At 37.7% G+C, this 16,952-nt stretch overlaps 1 protein-coding gene across 2 annotated transcripts in view; it reads right to left on the minus strand.

Annotated features, from left to right (window-relative positions):
* RARS2 (arginyl-tRNA synthetase 2, mitochondrial) overlaps positions 1 to 16,952 on the minus strand; it is a 60,613-nt gene that overhangs the window by 17,060 nt on the left and 26,601 nt on the right. For both annotated transcript variants that reach the window (XM_023742961.1, XM_004388984.2), the window contains exons 7-8: positions 15,388 to 15,471; positions 12,281 to 12,357 (exon numbers count right to left, since the gene is read on the minus strand). In XM_023742961.1, coding sequence (XP_023598729.1) covers positions 12,281 to 12,357; positions 15,388 to 15,471 — 161 coding nt within the window. The remainder of the gene's footprint in view (positions 1 to 12,280; positions 12,358 to 15,387; positions 15,472 to 16,952) is intronic.

Below are 16,952 nucleotides of genomic sequence, written 5' to 3' on the forward strand. Positions count from 1 at the left end.
CAGGTGGTTGGGACCAATTGATGCATCTTAGATGGCCACTTGCAAGCTTTTAAGACCCCAGACGCCACTCACAAAAGTAGGGTTATCCAAATATTTTTTAACAATTCACTTATGATATAGTAGTGGAGGAAATTGCTGAGTTTCAGAGAGAGGTTAGTGAAAATCAAGTGTAATTTTTTTTTCCCATTCGAGTTCATAGACCCCCCCCCCCCAGGTTAAAGCATCTCTTTAGACTAAACTGGCATTTCTTCTTTTTTTCAAAATGCTAAATTTTCATTCCTGCAACTACTCTGAGACAAGGTTGAAGGAAGTAGGATGGCTCAATCTGGCAAAGAAAAGGCCAAAGGATGATTTAGCAATTGTTTTAATGAAAGATTTTTTTAAACTGTTCTCTAAATCTGTGAAAGACCAGTAAAATAAGTGGTCTTGGAAAAAAGGAAGGAAGGCCTTTTGGATAATTAGCTTAATTACACTCCAACCTGGGCTTCTGAGAACTGTGTGGAGTACCCACTTCAGGAGTGTTTCCAGCACCATCTGCCTTGGCTGGTTTAGTTCTGCACCCACCCATTGACAGATGCAAAGTCAAATAGCTTAGGAAGGGCTCTTTCAGCTCTAAGATTCTGTGTTCACAATGCAGTTATTAATCATCTTCCAGTCTCCAAAATGCGGTGTTAAAAAATGACATTCAAATATCAGTATTATAGATCAAGCAGTATTGAAATTACACATGTGGAGTACAAAGATTTTACTTAGAAATTATAACTCAATTCCAGGTTGAAACTAATGATAAATTTATTATCCTTATATTATTTCCAGAAGGCTAGTAAAGGAACATAAAATAAAAATTGGCAAATGTATTACCAAAAAACATGAGGCCTCTAAACTCTTACAGTAATATCATCAAGATACCATTGCAGCAACATTTGGGTAAAAAAGTTTATTTTTGTTGTTGGAGAATATACTGGGATGAAAATAATACGGCTTATACCCACTAGACACCAACAATAAAAGGGATAGGGTATCAATCATCCATCTCAAGGTGAAAATGGCTCACATTTCAGAGATGGTTTGTGTTAATCACTGGAATGGCAAGCATGAATAAATGAATACTGTTAAATAAAGTTTAAAAACTTCCTAATATTTTTTCTTCTGTAAAGCATATTGTGCAGAAAAGAGTTAGTATAGCAAGTCTGAGACTGCTATACTTAAAAAGGCCTGTTTGCAAGGAAATTTGGGTTTGGGGAATGTTCTTACCACTCTAACTGATATGAGTGGCTGATTGTGCCTAAACGGTTTGTGCAAACAATATTGTTTATGCTGAGCACTTGCTTTCCTTCCGAGCCTGAAATTTTGGTACATGCTAGGTGGAGGGTACCTACATGACCAACCCCTAATAAAAACCTTGGGCATGGAGTACAGAAAGAGCTTCCCTGGTAGACAACATTTCACGTGTATTGTTACAATCTATTGCTGGAGGATTTAAATCTGACCTGTGTGACTCTACTGGGAGAGGACTCTTAGAAGCTTGGGCCTGATTTCTTCAAGGCTTTGTCACATGTGCCTTTTCTCTGCTGATTTTGCCTTGTATCCTTCTGCTGTAATAACTCGTAGTCATGAGTCCTCCTAGTGAATCACTGTACCTGGGGATGGTCTTGGGGACTGCCAAGGCACATATCATAAAAAATTAATTTCCTTCCTGGTCCTATTAGTAAATCCAGAATAATGCATAGAATGCCAGTTAGAAAACAGAGAAGATTTTGGTAAGGTATGGGAAAACTGAGAGAGCTACTTGTAAGAGAGTAAACCGTAGACTCCTGACTCTTGAATGACCTATCCATTTGACAGCTGCTTAACAGCACAAAACCAAAAAACTTGTTGCCATCGAGTTGATTCAGACTCAGAGGGACCCTATAAGACAGAGCAGAACTGTCCAGTAGGGTTTCCGAGGAGTGGCTGGTAGATTCAAACTGCAGACCTTTTGCCTAGCAGCCGGATTCTTAACCACTCCACCACCAGGGCTCCCTTAATAGTGCAGCCTACAGGAATCAAGACATATGCGTATGTACACAAATGGCTTGAGATACGTATATGCGTGTGCACACAATTTTAAAACAAAAATACACAAAATGTCCCTATTTTCAGAAAAGTTTGTTTTTTCTTTTTAAGAAAATCTAGGACTCTAAACTCAAATATCCAAACATTTAAAAATTTAATATGCATTCAAGTTTCTGATACGAATATTTTTAGAAAAAACTTTACCAGTGTTTTCCCTTCTTAAAACTTAAAATAGAAACATTTAAAACAAAAAACCCCCATACTTGAAGAATCTTGGCATTTGTAGTTATAAACCAAGCATTATTGAAAATCAACAGACAATAACCAACAGAATAGGAGTCTTATTAAACATTTAACAATCTACATGTAAATGCACAATATAAAACTGTAATTATCAGTTTTAGAAAATAATTGCTTTTTTCTTAATAAAATAAATTTAATACTATACACTTCTGAAATGACACAGTTTTAATTACAGTTACCATGAATCTTTTACTCTTAGAAAGTATGCATTTTGAAGATATCTTCCTTTTGAGGCTAGATCTAGACACAAAAGGAATAAAACAGAAATTTTAAATTTGGATTTGATAATAAGACAGTGTGGCTTAGCAAAGTGTTTTTGAGAATGGAAACATAATTTTTCTTTTAGTTACTAGAATGCAAAAACCTACATTATAGAATAAAAGAAATGTCTTAAACTTCTTTAAAGGAATCTTAACCTTTTCTTTTCACTATTTCTAGATGTGAAGATTAACAAAAAGCATGACATTTTAATTCAAACTTAATTAATTAATATAATTACAGTCAGCTCTGGGGATGGCCTGTCCAAATGTAAAGAAATAAGTGTGAAAAATAAAAGCAGTTGATAATGCGCTTCTACCCTCAATCTTAATTGTGCTCCTGTGAAACCTGTACATAGACCCAGAGGCAGTCATTTGAAAAGAACAAGAAGATACTGGATGGTTTAAAATTAGGAAAAGTGTGCATCGGGGTTGCATCCTTTCACCATACTTATTCAGTCTGTTTGCTAAGCAAATAATCCAAGAAGCTGGACTATATGAAGAAGAAAGTGGCATCAGGATTGGTGGAAGACTCATTAACAACCTGCATTATGCAGATGACACAACCTTGTTTGCTGAAGCAAAGAGGACTTGAAGCAGTTACTGATGAAGATCAAAGACCACAGCCTTCAGTATGGATTATACCTCGACATAAAGAAAACAAAAATCCTCCCAACTCTGTTCAAACACTTCGAGGGACAGAGTAGCAGGGGTGGCGGTCTGGGGACCATGCTTTCAGGGGACATCTAGGTCAACTGGCATAACAAAGCTTATTAAGAAAATATTCTGCATCCTGCTTCGGTGAGTGGCTTCTGGGGTCTTAAAAGCTTGTAAGCAGCCATCTAAGATGCATCAGCTGGTCCCAACCACCTGGAGTAAAGGAGAATGAAAACACCAAAGACACAAAGAAAGCAGTAGCCCAAGAGACAGAAAGGGCCACATAAACCAGACTTTATCAGCCTGAGATCAGAAGAAGTAGATGGTGCCTGGCTACCACCAATGACTGCCCTGACAGGGAACACAACAGAGAGTCCCGGATGGAACAGGAGAAATGTGGAGTACAGAATTTAAATTCTAGTAAAAAGACCAGACTTAACGATCCGACTGAGACAGGAGGAATCCTGGAAAGCACAGCCCCTGGATTCTCTATCAGCCCAGAACTAAAACAATTTCCGAGGCCAACTCTTCAGACAAAGATTGGGCTGGACTGTGGGACTTAAAATGATACTCGTGAAGAATGTGCTTCTTATTCTTAGCTCAAGTAGATACATGAGACTTAACGGGCAGCTTCTGTCCAGAAGTGAGATGAGAAGGCAGAGAGGGTTAGGAGCTAGTTGAACTGTCATGGGAAAACAGGGATGGAAAGGAGGAGTGTGCTGTCACAGTATAGGGAGAGCAATTAGGGTCATATAACAATGTATGTATAAATTTTTGTATAAGAGACTAACTTGAAATGTAAACTTTCACTTAAACTACAACAGTAAACAAACAAAAATCCTCCGAACTGGATCAATAAGCAACATCATAATAAAAGATTGAAATTGTCAAGGATTTCATTTTACTTGGATACACAATCAATGCCAATAGAAGCAGCAGTCAAGAAATCAAACGATGTATTGCACTGGGCAAATCTGCTGCAAAAGACCTCTTTAAAGTGTTAAAAAGCAAAGATGTCTCTTTGTGGACTAAGGTGCACCTAACCCAAGCCATGGTATTTTTAATGGCCTCATATGCATGGGAAAGCCGGACAATGAATAAAGAAGACCAAAGAAGAATTGATGCCTTTGAATTGTGGTGTTGGCGAAGAACAATGAATGCATCATGGACTGCTAGAAGAACGAACACATCTGTCTTGGAAGAAGTATAACCAGAATACTCCTTAGAAATGAGGATGATGAGACTTTGTCTCATGTACTTTGTACACCTTATCAGAAGGGACCAATCCCTGGAAAAGGACCTCATGCTTGGTAAAGTAGAGGGTCAGGGAAAAAGAGAAGGACCCTCAAAAAGATGGACTGACACAGTGGCTGCAACAATGGGCTCAAATATAGCAAGGGTTGTGAGGATGGCATAGGATCGCGCAGTATTTCGTTCTGTTGTACACAGGGTCACTATGAGTCAGAACTGACTCAATGGCATCTAACAACAAAACAGTCCTCAATCCTTAAATCTGATTCTAGAATAACACTAGCCACATAAAATCCGTTGCTATCGAGTTGATTCCAACTCACAGCGACCCTAAAGGACAGAGTAGAACTGCCCCATAGGGTTTCCAAGGAGCACCTGGTGGATTCAAACTGCCGACCTTTTGGTCAGCAGCTGTAGCTCTTAACCACTATGCCACCAGGATTTCCCTAGCCACATAAGGACAAGTTTAACTCCTTGGTGCCGAGCTCTAACCCCACACTTAGTCTTAACCAGACTAACTTGTAAAGATACCCTAACTCTGACACTATACTCCTCTACCTTAAAATACATTTAATTTTTATCTGTTTAAGAAAAGAACATTTAATAAATTCATGGTTATAATTTTAACAAACAAACTCATTTTTTCATGTCTTGATCAAAAATGTCTTAGAAAACTGCTGGCTAAGACAGATTCCTATTGTTAAATGAAATATTAATGAAATTCAAACAAGTTCATATAATTAAAATTTCATGGATCAATACAAGTTGTCCTTGACTTACCTTGGGGTTCCATTCCAGCAACTCTGTTGTAAGTTCGTTCTGATGTAACTTCAATACCTCATTTTTTTTTTTTTAAGTTTTCATTACTATTGCCTTTTATTATCAATGTCTTTATAAATCATAATATTGAACATCTGTGAATGAACATCTGAGAATAATAACATCAGCAAATTACACACTATAACACTGTATGTAGTACATATTACTAATGATAAGATGCAGCAAAGGGGGGAAAAAAACAGATGGTTGTATAAGTGTGGCTCAGTGTAACTTGAAAACATCGTAAGTTGGGGACTATGTGTACTTGAAACAGTTGACAATTAGGAAAAAACTAGCTAAAAAAATAACTCGCTTAAGTAATTAATTATCTAATTTCTCCTCCTAATACATTACTAACAGCATATAAACAATATTTTACCATCCATTTATCTTCTAATGTTGAAAATTTGCTATCTTTATGCTGCTGCTATCTTACATCTTTATCCAAGTGCGATAATTACTAACGTCTTGTAGATCACCATGCACTAGCGCTTATTAAATGCAACATTTCTCATGAGTATTTTTTTTGCACATTTCCATCTGTGGAATAATTACTGTGCTATTAGCTTTGGCCTCGTTAGGTATTTTCATCCTCACTCTAGGAACAGGATGAAGAGGACAATAAGATATTGTTGGGTTGTCCCATATGAGTAGGAAGAGTAGGGCAGAAAAGCCAATATTGAGGGGAGAAGGTGCCAGGCTGAAGGAGAATTGCCTAGATGGGGGAGAGGACGGGAAACACTCCCGAGAGTAGCAGAAACTGGGCATCCCTTGGGGTGGTAGCAAGCCTACAGAGAGAAGTGCTTCACTGTGTGTCTATACATGGAGGCTGGCCTCTAGCCTGTGCAGCTGGGCACAGCAAGGACTTTTCCAGGCAAAGCTTGCCACACAGCAGAGCTACCTGCCTTCAAGGCCTCATGCAGGCTTGGTACTGGGCATATCAGTCATAACCAGTGTAGACTGAAGATGAAAGTCCTCTATGACAGTTCTGGGATGCACATAACAGCCTGGGGAACTCTGAGTGATTTGGGAGGTGGGAAGTCCCTAACAATGACTTAAACTATTATCACTCTCAAAAGTGACGGCTTAGGATAGATTTAATTAGATTTATAATTAGACTTAAAATTCAAAAGTTGTTTCTTGCATATAAGGGTTATTAAGAAGTAAAATTCTTACCAACCATAACAGTAACTTTCCCTGAAAAAAATAAAAGTTTCTAACTGCATAAATATTCCTACATATATCTAGATTCAATTTAGTGTTGAATTATTTTCTTTACTTAAGTTTGAGAAATTGTCTAACAATCTAAAGTTAAGAAAAATTGTCTCTTGAGGAATAGATACTACTTTCACGTTTTAAAAAGCTGAGAGACAAGTAAACCTATCACTCATCAAATTGGTGCTTTGATCCTGCCCTATTTTTTCACATTACTTTTTTTTGCTTCTGATATAGGGAAGCTCCGGGTCTAATCTGTTACATAATTCTAGTAATATATTAGCCCCTGACTCTATTTTTATTAAATGCCCATCACTGTAATTTCTCAAATTCTTTTAGAAAGGGATAGGGTAGAAATAACAAAACTATGGGGATCATTTTGAACGTAAGAAAATATTTATACTTTTTGTATTAATAGATCATGTTACCTTTTAAGTGTCAGTACTAGGGTACAGGGCTAATACATACTTTTATTGGCATGATATTTATCTCTTGTGAGAGGCTACCCTTTTATTTCAGAGGAATTTCTATGGTTATCAAATCCATGTTAATGAGCAACATGCAATAAGTCAAGTTTTAAACCTACAGCAAAAAAACAAAAAAACAGGCTACATATCCTCAAAGATACTATGTTAGATGTTATAGTAGCTCACATCTAGGAGGAACCCCGAGAAATTACTTGTAAAAAATATTCTTAAAACAGATAAAACTAAACGATGACTTCTACATACTCATGATTAAGATTTAACACTTGTTAACATCTTACATTTTAACAATTTTGCTAAAGATAATTCAAAAACGACTGCAGCCATAATTCGACAGGGAACTGCCAGATGTCCAAGCTGGATTCAGAAGAGGATGTGAAACGAGGGATACCATTGCTGATATCAGATGGATCTTGGCCAAAAACAGAGAATATCAGAAAGATGTTTACCTGTGTTTCACTGTTGAAGGCATTCGACTATGTGGATCACATCAAATTATGGGTAACATTGTGAATAACGGTAATTTCAGAACACTTCATTGTACTAATGTGGAACCCGTACACAGATCAATAGGCAGTTGTTGGAAAAGAACAGGGGTATACTGCATGGTTCAAAATTAGAAAAGGTGTGTGTCTGGGTTGTATTCTTTCACCGTAGTTATTCAATCTGTATGCTGAACAAATAGTCTGAGAAGCTGGACTATATGAAGAAGAATGCAGCATCAGTGTTGGAAGAAGACTCATTAACAACCTACGATATACAGATGACACAACCTTGCTTGCTGAAAATGAAGGCAACCTGAAGCACTTACTGTTCTAAAGTCAAAGACTACAGCCTTCAGTATGGATTACACCTGAATGTGAAGAAAACAAAAATCCTCACAACTGGACTGATGAGCACCATCATGATAAATAAGAAACCGAAGCTGTCAATGATTTCATTCTACTTGGATGAACAATCATGTCCATGGAAGCAGAAGACAAGAAATCAAACAATGCATTGCACTGGACAAATCTACTATAAAAGACCTCTTTAAAGTTTTAAAAAGTAAAGATGTCACTTTGATGACTAAGGTGGTCCTGACCCAAGCCACGGTCTTTTCAATTGCCTCACATGCATGAGAAAACTAGACAATGAAAAAGGAAACAGAGAAAGAATTGATGCATTCGAACTGTTGTGTTGGCTGTTCGCAAAGAATGGTGAATATACTGTGGACTGCCAGAAAAATGAACAAATTAATCTTAAAGGAAATACAACCAGACTGCTCATTGGAAGTGAGGATGGTGAGACTTTGGCTTGTTTCCTTTGGACATATCATCAGAAAAGGCCAAAAGGAAAAGGACTTCATATTTGGTAAAGTAGCGGGCCAGCGAAAATGAGGAAAACCTTCAGCGAGATGGAATGACATAATAGCTACAACAATGGATTCAGACATACCAACAACCATAAAAATAGTACAACACTGGGCAACATTTCATTCTGTTACACATAAGGTTGTTATGCGTCAGAGTCGACTAAAGGGCAACTAACAACATCTTACCATAAGAAATTGTCAGTATAATTGGAAAGGCTTTTTGACAAGTGTTCCAAACCTTATTACAAATATTTTCCATGAATCACTAGTGTGAATTCTACACAGCAAATATATTAGTTACTTAACTCATCAGCCAATTCAAGGGAGAGGGGAACTATTATAAAAAACTATTTCCCTGTTTTGTAGGAAAAGGTTTCAAATGTTAGCCAGCAAAAGTTCTAAGTGCATGCACAACATAGACAGCTGCCATGGGAAAAGACAAGACTATAGGAAAAGTGAAAACCAGTCACAAAGCATATGCAGCAAAATGGAAATGTAGTAGAGAAATGAGTGTTGAGTACTAAATAGTTTTATTATAGAAAAGAAATGCTAAACTATCATATAGTATCATTTCTAATCTGGCTGAAAAACTGAAACTTGGGGTACCATTTAGAGGAAGGTACTAGGCACAAAACACGCTATTGGATGCCCTATGCCAAATTCAAAACAAGTATGCTGGAGGGTTGAAACTCCCAAAACAGAACTACTAGTTGTGTCTCTGGTATAACAATTTGGGAATGAAAGGAAAAAAATGCTACATAAGTAATTACAACAACTAGAAATGAATGGCTCAGAAAGGCATTTTGTCGTGCCAATTGGGGGGGTGGGGGTGGGGGGGTCAGTGCAGTGCACTGCACAGAGCACTCGGGGGCCAGACTGCTGGTGGTGGAATCCTGCGTCTGGCCCTTGAGTTCTTCATCAGTAAACTGAGTCGATAAAGCAAGTCAGATTCTGATAAATGGCAATTATTGCATGCAGCAATAGTTAACCCTCCCCTGGGGCTATACAGTAGGTTTTATATTCCACAACTTGAATAAAAAATAGAGAAAGGGGCAAAACAGAACCAAGGGAGTAACCTCATTTGCAACATCAACCATGTGCAAGGCCCCGTGTTTGGGACAAAAGATCAGACGACATGGTCCTTGATCTCAAAGAACTCACAACTACAATCCAACAAGAAAAGAACAGAGGTCTGAACAGAGCCCAAGAAACAGATTTTCACAAATAAGGTAAATACAAATTGCTCTAAAGTTTTTGTTTCCCATCAGCCAGTGCCAAATTATTACCGATACTATAACACCAAACACTTACCAAGCTTAGTACTATCTCTAACTTACTGGTCACCTATTGTGGTTACCTGGAAAGATGATGGGGATAATGTACATCACCACCTGTGCTATCTCTTACACTGCAGAGCACACAAAGGTATCTTTCAATGGTTAAATAAATCTCAGTTGCTTCTACAACGTTCAGAGTTTCTTTTAGGAACAGAACAATGTTATTCATTAACATATGTTTAAAGCTCAAAAGAGAAGGGGAGGGGGAATAATCATTTACGCTAAAAGTCGTTTTTGAAAGTAATCTACAGTGACCATTGCAATTTTAAACTGAAAACTGGGTCTGCAAAAATTAACATAAAGATATAATAGCCTAGAGGCCTCCGTTTTAGGCTCTGCATTTTCTGTGTCCCACAGAAGGTAGAAGAGAGAGCAGTGAGAGCTCTACTGGGTTTCTGGCATCTGTTACAAACAGCAAGGTGGGTGTATTTGACTTGCCCCCTTTTGTCATAAATGCTGTTCCCCTATGAAGCTATTAGGAAAAAGAACACTAATGAAAGCAACAGCCCTATTCTTTGAGCTTTTGGTTATTCATAAGAGCAGTACCCCCTGCCTCCTCTGTTCCTTCCTCACTATACCCATCAATTAACAACCTTTAACACAGATGTGTGAGTTCCCACTTTTTATGAGTCTTAAAAGGCAGAAAACGGTACTAAGTTGCAGAAGAAAATATATGCTCAGGTTTCTATGGAATTTCCAAACAGATTTTACTACATTATTTTAAATATTATAAGAGAAAGATTTAGTATTTACAGGATTAAATAAAAACTGTTGAAGGGGGTGGGAGAAAAATGAGGGTAATAATTCTCAGATGGAAAGCTGTATTCTAAATAGTTAAAAATGTTCTCTCAGTGACACAAGATCTTCATTGCAGGTATTTGCACCTTCTATGCCAGGGTTGTCTCTGTGGTCCTGGATCAGATGAAAGGTTTGCTAAAATTGTGGTAAAAAAATACTTGCCATTATTCAAAGTTTTAAAACATAACACAGTAAGAATTCCAGGAACTAAAGGGGCATGCCTTATTTACAGACAACCATAAAGAGCTATTAATTTTTAAACTCTTACCTATCAATCAAAACTCTTAATGGGAAAGAGGAAAAAAATCTTTTGGTTAACATTATAAATCAAAATGTAGGCATTTAAAGTACAGTACAGGCATGGACTATGGAGGAAATTACAAACCTTTAAAGGTCCTTTAGAATTAGAATGTGTTTTTTTAAATTTAACTACAAAGCCAGTGGCAGGAGAAAAACCATCTTAAAAAATAAAAAGGAAAATAACAAAGCAGTCTCTGTGACTCTGGCTGGAGAAGGAAAGGATTCTGGCAAGCACTCTTCCTCATACACAGGCATAGTACTGAAGAGTCTACTCCCCTGGTCTGTCACCAACATGGCTGACCTTATCTGTGCTTCCTCTTATGAGGCCCAGAAACAGCAGAGATAACAACTGGGACAAGGAAAAGGAAACACATCCCTGGAGATTACTTGGACAGAAACACTTCTATTAATGAACTCCAGGAAAGTACCGAGGATAGGGAAGCTAAGTATCCGAGGGACTAAATGAAGTAGAACGGAAAGGAGTTTCAATAGGGCAAAAACCAGGAAAGGGCGCAGAAAGACATAAACAAAAAAGGCACTCACAAACAGAGACAAACACATATGTCCCTCCCCAGGAGAAAAAAATAACAAAAAAATACTCTCATATTTTTCAAGTCTAGATGAATTATAGTTACTACCATGAAGAAAGTTACAGTATATTATCAAATGACAGAACATTAAAAAATTTTGCTCTGTATAGAATCTGTTACTCAATGTGTTATTCTAAGAAGATTCTATGCCTGGAGAAATACTGTCTCAAAGCAACTAAAATAGTAATAAAACAAACACTTGGATTTGAAGATGAAAAGGAAAACTCTCTGGTAAAATAAAAGCAACACTGAGGTTTTGGTTCTTTGTTTTAAGAAACAGGTTTTTTTTAAACTTCTGGGATTAAAATGTAATTTTAATAACTGCAGTGTTACTGAGCTGCACGTTGTTGTTGTTGTTAGGTGCTGGCAAGTCAGTTCCAACTCACAGCGACCCTAGGCGTAACAGAATGATGTCTGGTCCTGCCCCATCCTCACAATCATTGTTATGCTTGAACCCACTGTTGCAGCCACGGTGTCAGTCCATCTCATCGAGGGTCTTCCTCTTTTTCACTGACCCTCTACTTTACCAAGCATGCTGTCCTTCTCCAGGGACTGGTGCCTCCTGATAACATGTCCAAAGTACATGAATGAAAGTCTCACCATCCTCGCTTCTAATGAGCATTCTGGCTGTACTTCTTCCAAGATAGATTTGTTTGTTCTTCTGGCAGTCCATGGTATATTCAATATTCTTCACCAACACCATAATTCAAAGGCATCAATTCTTCTTCAGTCTTCCTTATTCATTGTCCAGCTTTCACATGCATATGAGGTGACTGAAAACACCATGGCTTATGACAGGCACATAGTACCCTGAAAAAGCAGTTCAAGCGTATTCTAGTGTTGTTTCTTGTCAACTTACTTCAAAAAGATGCTGTAAAGGACTGGACTGGAGTTTTTCTTCATAACCAAACAGCTGGAAGCCAGTTCCCAGAAGACCTACCACAATAATCAGTAAATGAAAAGATTATAAAATAGAAAAGTAGAGAAAAGCCATGGCAGGGTACAGGTATAGTTCTAGAGAAAGATCACCCTCTCATAATTATGTGCCCTGAGAATTCTCCCAAAACACAGGCTATTACTTTCTGCTACCACATAAACTGACACAAGTCAAGTCCAATACATGGTACACCACTTAAATTAATTTCATAGAAACAAACAGACTATGAGCTCTTCAAAGGTAGGGCCCAGGACTACTATATCTTTGTACCAATGCTGCCTAACACCTCCCTAGGGGACATTAGTAAAACAAACATTTATTGAACAGCTACTCTCTGAAAGTGCTTAAGGATGCAAGGCACTGGATACTCAAAATCTGTGAAAATAAACTGATGAAAAGTGGTTTAGAAACTGTAAGTTTGTAGGTGTTAAAATAAAATTAGGAATGAGCTTAAACCAAAAACAAAAACAAAGACAAAGACAAACCCATTGCTGTTGATGGGCTCAGTGTTATAAAATTACTCCTTAAACAAATAACTGGAAGAAAGCAAAAACAGATATAACTTGAAACATTCCTGATTACTTCTCCTATTTAAAGTGACCAAACAACAAAATTCTTCTTTTATTTGGTCATATATTTGTTTGTCAATTTTAGTTTTTCAGTCTTTATCAGTTCAGAATTCAGGGATAACATCAATTTTTTTTCTTTTCTTTTTAATACTAATTGAGGTTTTTGAACTAGCAATGAAATTTTCTAGTATGGACTGTGAATATTTATACTCTCGAGCTATTTTGCTAAAACTTGATCATAACTGTGGTTTTAAAGGATATATGCAGTCTGGGGTCAAGAGCAATAACGAAAAAAACCAAAAAAATCCCCAAACCCATTGCCGTTCAGTTGATTCTGACTCCTAGTGACCCTACAGGACAGAGAAGAACTGCCCCATAGGGTCTCCAAGGAGCAGCTGATGGGTTCAAACTGCTGACCTTTTGGTTAGCAACTGAGCTCTTACCCACTGAGCCACCAGTCTGTTTATACAACTATATCAGGTTACCAAGCTTCTAAAGAAGCTGCTGCCAGTGGGCCTTGCTGAGGTACACTTTTCCATAAAAGGTTCAGCAGAAAGGGGGATGCTACTGAACACAGGATACACAATACTTTGGAGCGTAGACAGCAATGAGAAGTACTACTGAGGTATGGACCAGCTCTACTTGCTTTCAAGCAAGAGCAAATGTGATTATGATTCAGGGCCTTGGGAGCAGGGTGTGGAAAAATGCCCAGCGTGCTCTAAAAAACAGAAACCAGAAAAGTAAAGTCAATTACATTTAACATTCAATCTAATACATTTTCAAAAACTAATTTTGTGCTTAGGAGCTGTCTGCCAACTTTTAATAGGGGATAGGATTTGAAATAACTAAAATGAAAACTCTTCAGCAATGATGACTATAATGGAAATGTTGACAGATCATTAACCACAGTAGTCTTTTAGGGAAAAACTGCTATAATAAAATCCTGCAGCTAAAATTTAATGAATACCATAATCACATATTTGCTAATGCCTGTGAACTGTCTAAATCGGTCAAACTAATATAAAGTGGATGGTATCTAGTAAAGCTGGACTGTCAAGCCTAGAGCCTAAACCTCTGAATACCAGCTGATGCAAACTGCAAGTGGATTAGTAAAACGCAGGACATGTTCTGATTCCTCCACAGTGAGTATTAAGGGTGCTGTAATAGGTTCACGTTCTACCCTTTCTAAAGTCTAAAAAAGATTTTTATTAACTGAAAGAATACTATTCATAAGAGAAGGTCCTGATAAATCTATTATTAAAAAAAAAAAAATTCCTTCAAATGAACTGGCCTTTCTTTTGGAAACTACAATTTCATTTCGCTAGATACGGAATATAATAGTACCAGCAAACTTTAGAACTGGCAATGAATATTTCATACTTTATAGAAGCTTTAAGATATCACCTAACCTTTCTTGTGGATTAATATTGTAAAAGACTTCCGAGTACAGATTCACTCATCATTCTGACTGCCTTTTATGTGCCAAGTGCTGTGGACACAAAAATAATTAAGACACCGTCCGCAATTTCAAGGAGCATGCGGTCTCACACGGAAGAGAAACACATGGACGTGGATACAACGATACAGAAATCTATCTGACTAGAGCTGGGTACTAGGAACTTGGTGATGTGAGAAGGTGGGCAAGGATGTGTCTGTGTGTCACAGAATGCTTTACAGAGGTGACACAAGGGGTGCATCTTAAAATACACATGGTAGTTGCCAGAGATGCTTAAAAGTTTGTATTCCACATGCTACCAGTCCTTCACTACCTTGACAACTTCATTTACCTTGGTACCCTCCCATCTCCAAAAGCATTCCTCAATTACTGGTTTAGGTATATGAGCTAGGAATGATTCTGAATAAACTCATGATATTAGAGATCATTTGTGGCACTCAGCTATTAAGGTCCCACCTCCACGGTCTCTGTTTCCTCTCTTTTCTTTTTGATCCTCCCACTGTGCAGTTAAAGGGGAAGTCAAAGTATCCCACTTTGCTTTTCCTTTGGCCCACTGGCCCCTGGTATTTTAACAACAGACCCCCTCCTCATGCAGGATGGCTCAAGGAGGCTGGACCTCACTAGATTTAAACACGGCAGGGCAGTGGTTGAGAAGGGTGTATGTAACAAAACTTCTTCCTGCATACTTCTACACTTAACTAAAAATGTAAGCTACTTTTCTTTATTAAAACCGCAAAAACCTATATATATCAGGTCTTGCTCTGAATGTGTAAAGTTTCCTCCCCCAAAATTTACTTGTGTGGTAAGAGTTACTCTATGAAAAAAAAAAAATCTTTTATGCAAAAAAGTCATTAGGAAAAAAGAACAGATAGGAGGCCCTACTTCATCTAATGGGATTCTGCCTATATTCTGTCCAGATGATCAAGAGATATGATATTAAAAGAAATTAAACTTTATGAGGAAATGGAAAAAAAAACAAAAAACAAAATCACAAACGTACTTACCAAATTGCATGCCCCAATCTCCGAGATAATTTATTCTTGTTACTTGATGTCCTAAAGCTTCTTTGAGATTTGCTATGAAATTCCCTAGTAATCAATAAAATATACAGTTTCTCATTCTTGTTATCAGCTTTGGTGTAAGAACTATGTGCTTCTCTATTATTAAAGCATAACATGGTAAATTCTTTTCACAAAATTTACCAACTCAATCTTTTTTTACTAGAACATTCATAATAGTGCTTTCATTTATGCAATGGAAAGGGAATAAGGAATTACTTTTGGGGCAGTTATTCCAGAGTATCCCGATTTCACCCAAACAGAATTATCATCAACATTAATGGGAGTTGGGAACACAGGTTTGAGTAATTGCTATTCCAAGTCAACTCCAAGGACAGAAAATAAAAGAATCTCAGTATTTACCACGAAATACATAATTTGGCTGTGCCTCCAAGAACCTGAGCCACCTTGCTTTTTTCTTCGAAACAGCTAAGTCCATCCTCTGCAAGCCTGCTCCCTAATAGACAGCACACAGTAGTCTAAGGCCGTCTCCTTCCTGGACCGCCTATGGTGATTTCACTATTCAACAGCCCTCACATGCTGCAGAGGCCAGAAACCTAAAAATTACATTTCCCAGAATCTCTTGCAGTTAAGAGTTCCAGAAGTTATTTAGGTTCAGGTAATCAGATACACTCTGTGTGAGATTTAGAAGGTGGAAATGAGGTGGAGGGGAGGACTACTTCTATTTTTTCTGTTAAGCACAGTTGTGGAGGTTTTTTTTTTTGTGGCACCACTAGTAGGGGCCCTAGTGTCCTGTCATGACCTCTAAGGGTACAGAAAGACAGGATATGAGGCTGTGTCTTTAGCCAGTATGAATTCTAGAAGGCATGGCAGGAGTAGTAGCAGTTTCCTGATATTGACAGTGGTAACGTGCTTCTAGAGTAGTGGATTCCCGATTGCAGAAGAGCAGTAGCTCCCCTGCTGGTCAAGTTCTGTGGTGTAATTCTGGGAGGCATTTATAAATGTCAGCTTAATGCAAAGCTTCCTCAGCCTTTCCAACAACTTTGTAAGCCATTCCATATCCTGTAATAAATCCTTTTCTGCTTTTTCTAAGAATGGACTTAGTTTCTGCAACTAAAGCTTGACCAATACACATACCTGGCTTAAATTACTGCAGCAACTTTCTTTTGCAGCTTCTCTACTTCTAGACTTTTCATCTATATAGTCCCAGCAACAAGAATCACCTTCTTAAGCTGGTACTTAAACTGTATTCCCATTTTTTCTTAGTGCTTTATCACCTTACAATCCAATTAAATGTTTGAACCTGTTGTTGCTGTTAGGTGCCATCTTGTCAGTTGACTCTATGCACAACAGTTTGAACCTAGGCTTTTGGAATTAGACTGCCTAAGTGCAAATCCTGGCTATGATACTAGCTAAATGCTCTTGGGAAAGTTACTTTCAGTAACTGAGTTTCCTCGTCCATAAACCGGAGTTAACAGTACCTACCTAACAGAGCTGTTGTTAAATTGAATGAGATAATACATGAAAATACTCAGCATGGTAAGTTCTCA

This window comes from Trichechus manatus, unplaced genomic scaffold (assembly GCF_000243295.1).
Source record: "Trichechus manatus latirostris isolate Lorelei unplaced genomic scaffold, TriManLat1.0 scaffold00226, whole genome shotgun sequence".
Taxonomy (NCBI): Eukaryota; Metazoa; Chordata; class Mammalia; order Sirenia; family Trichechidae; genus Trichechus; species Trichechus manatus.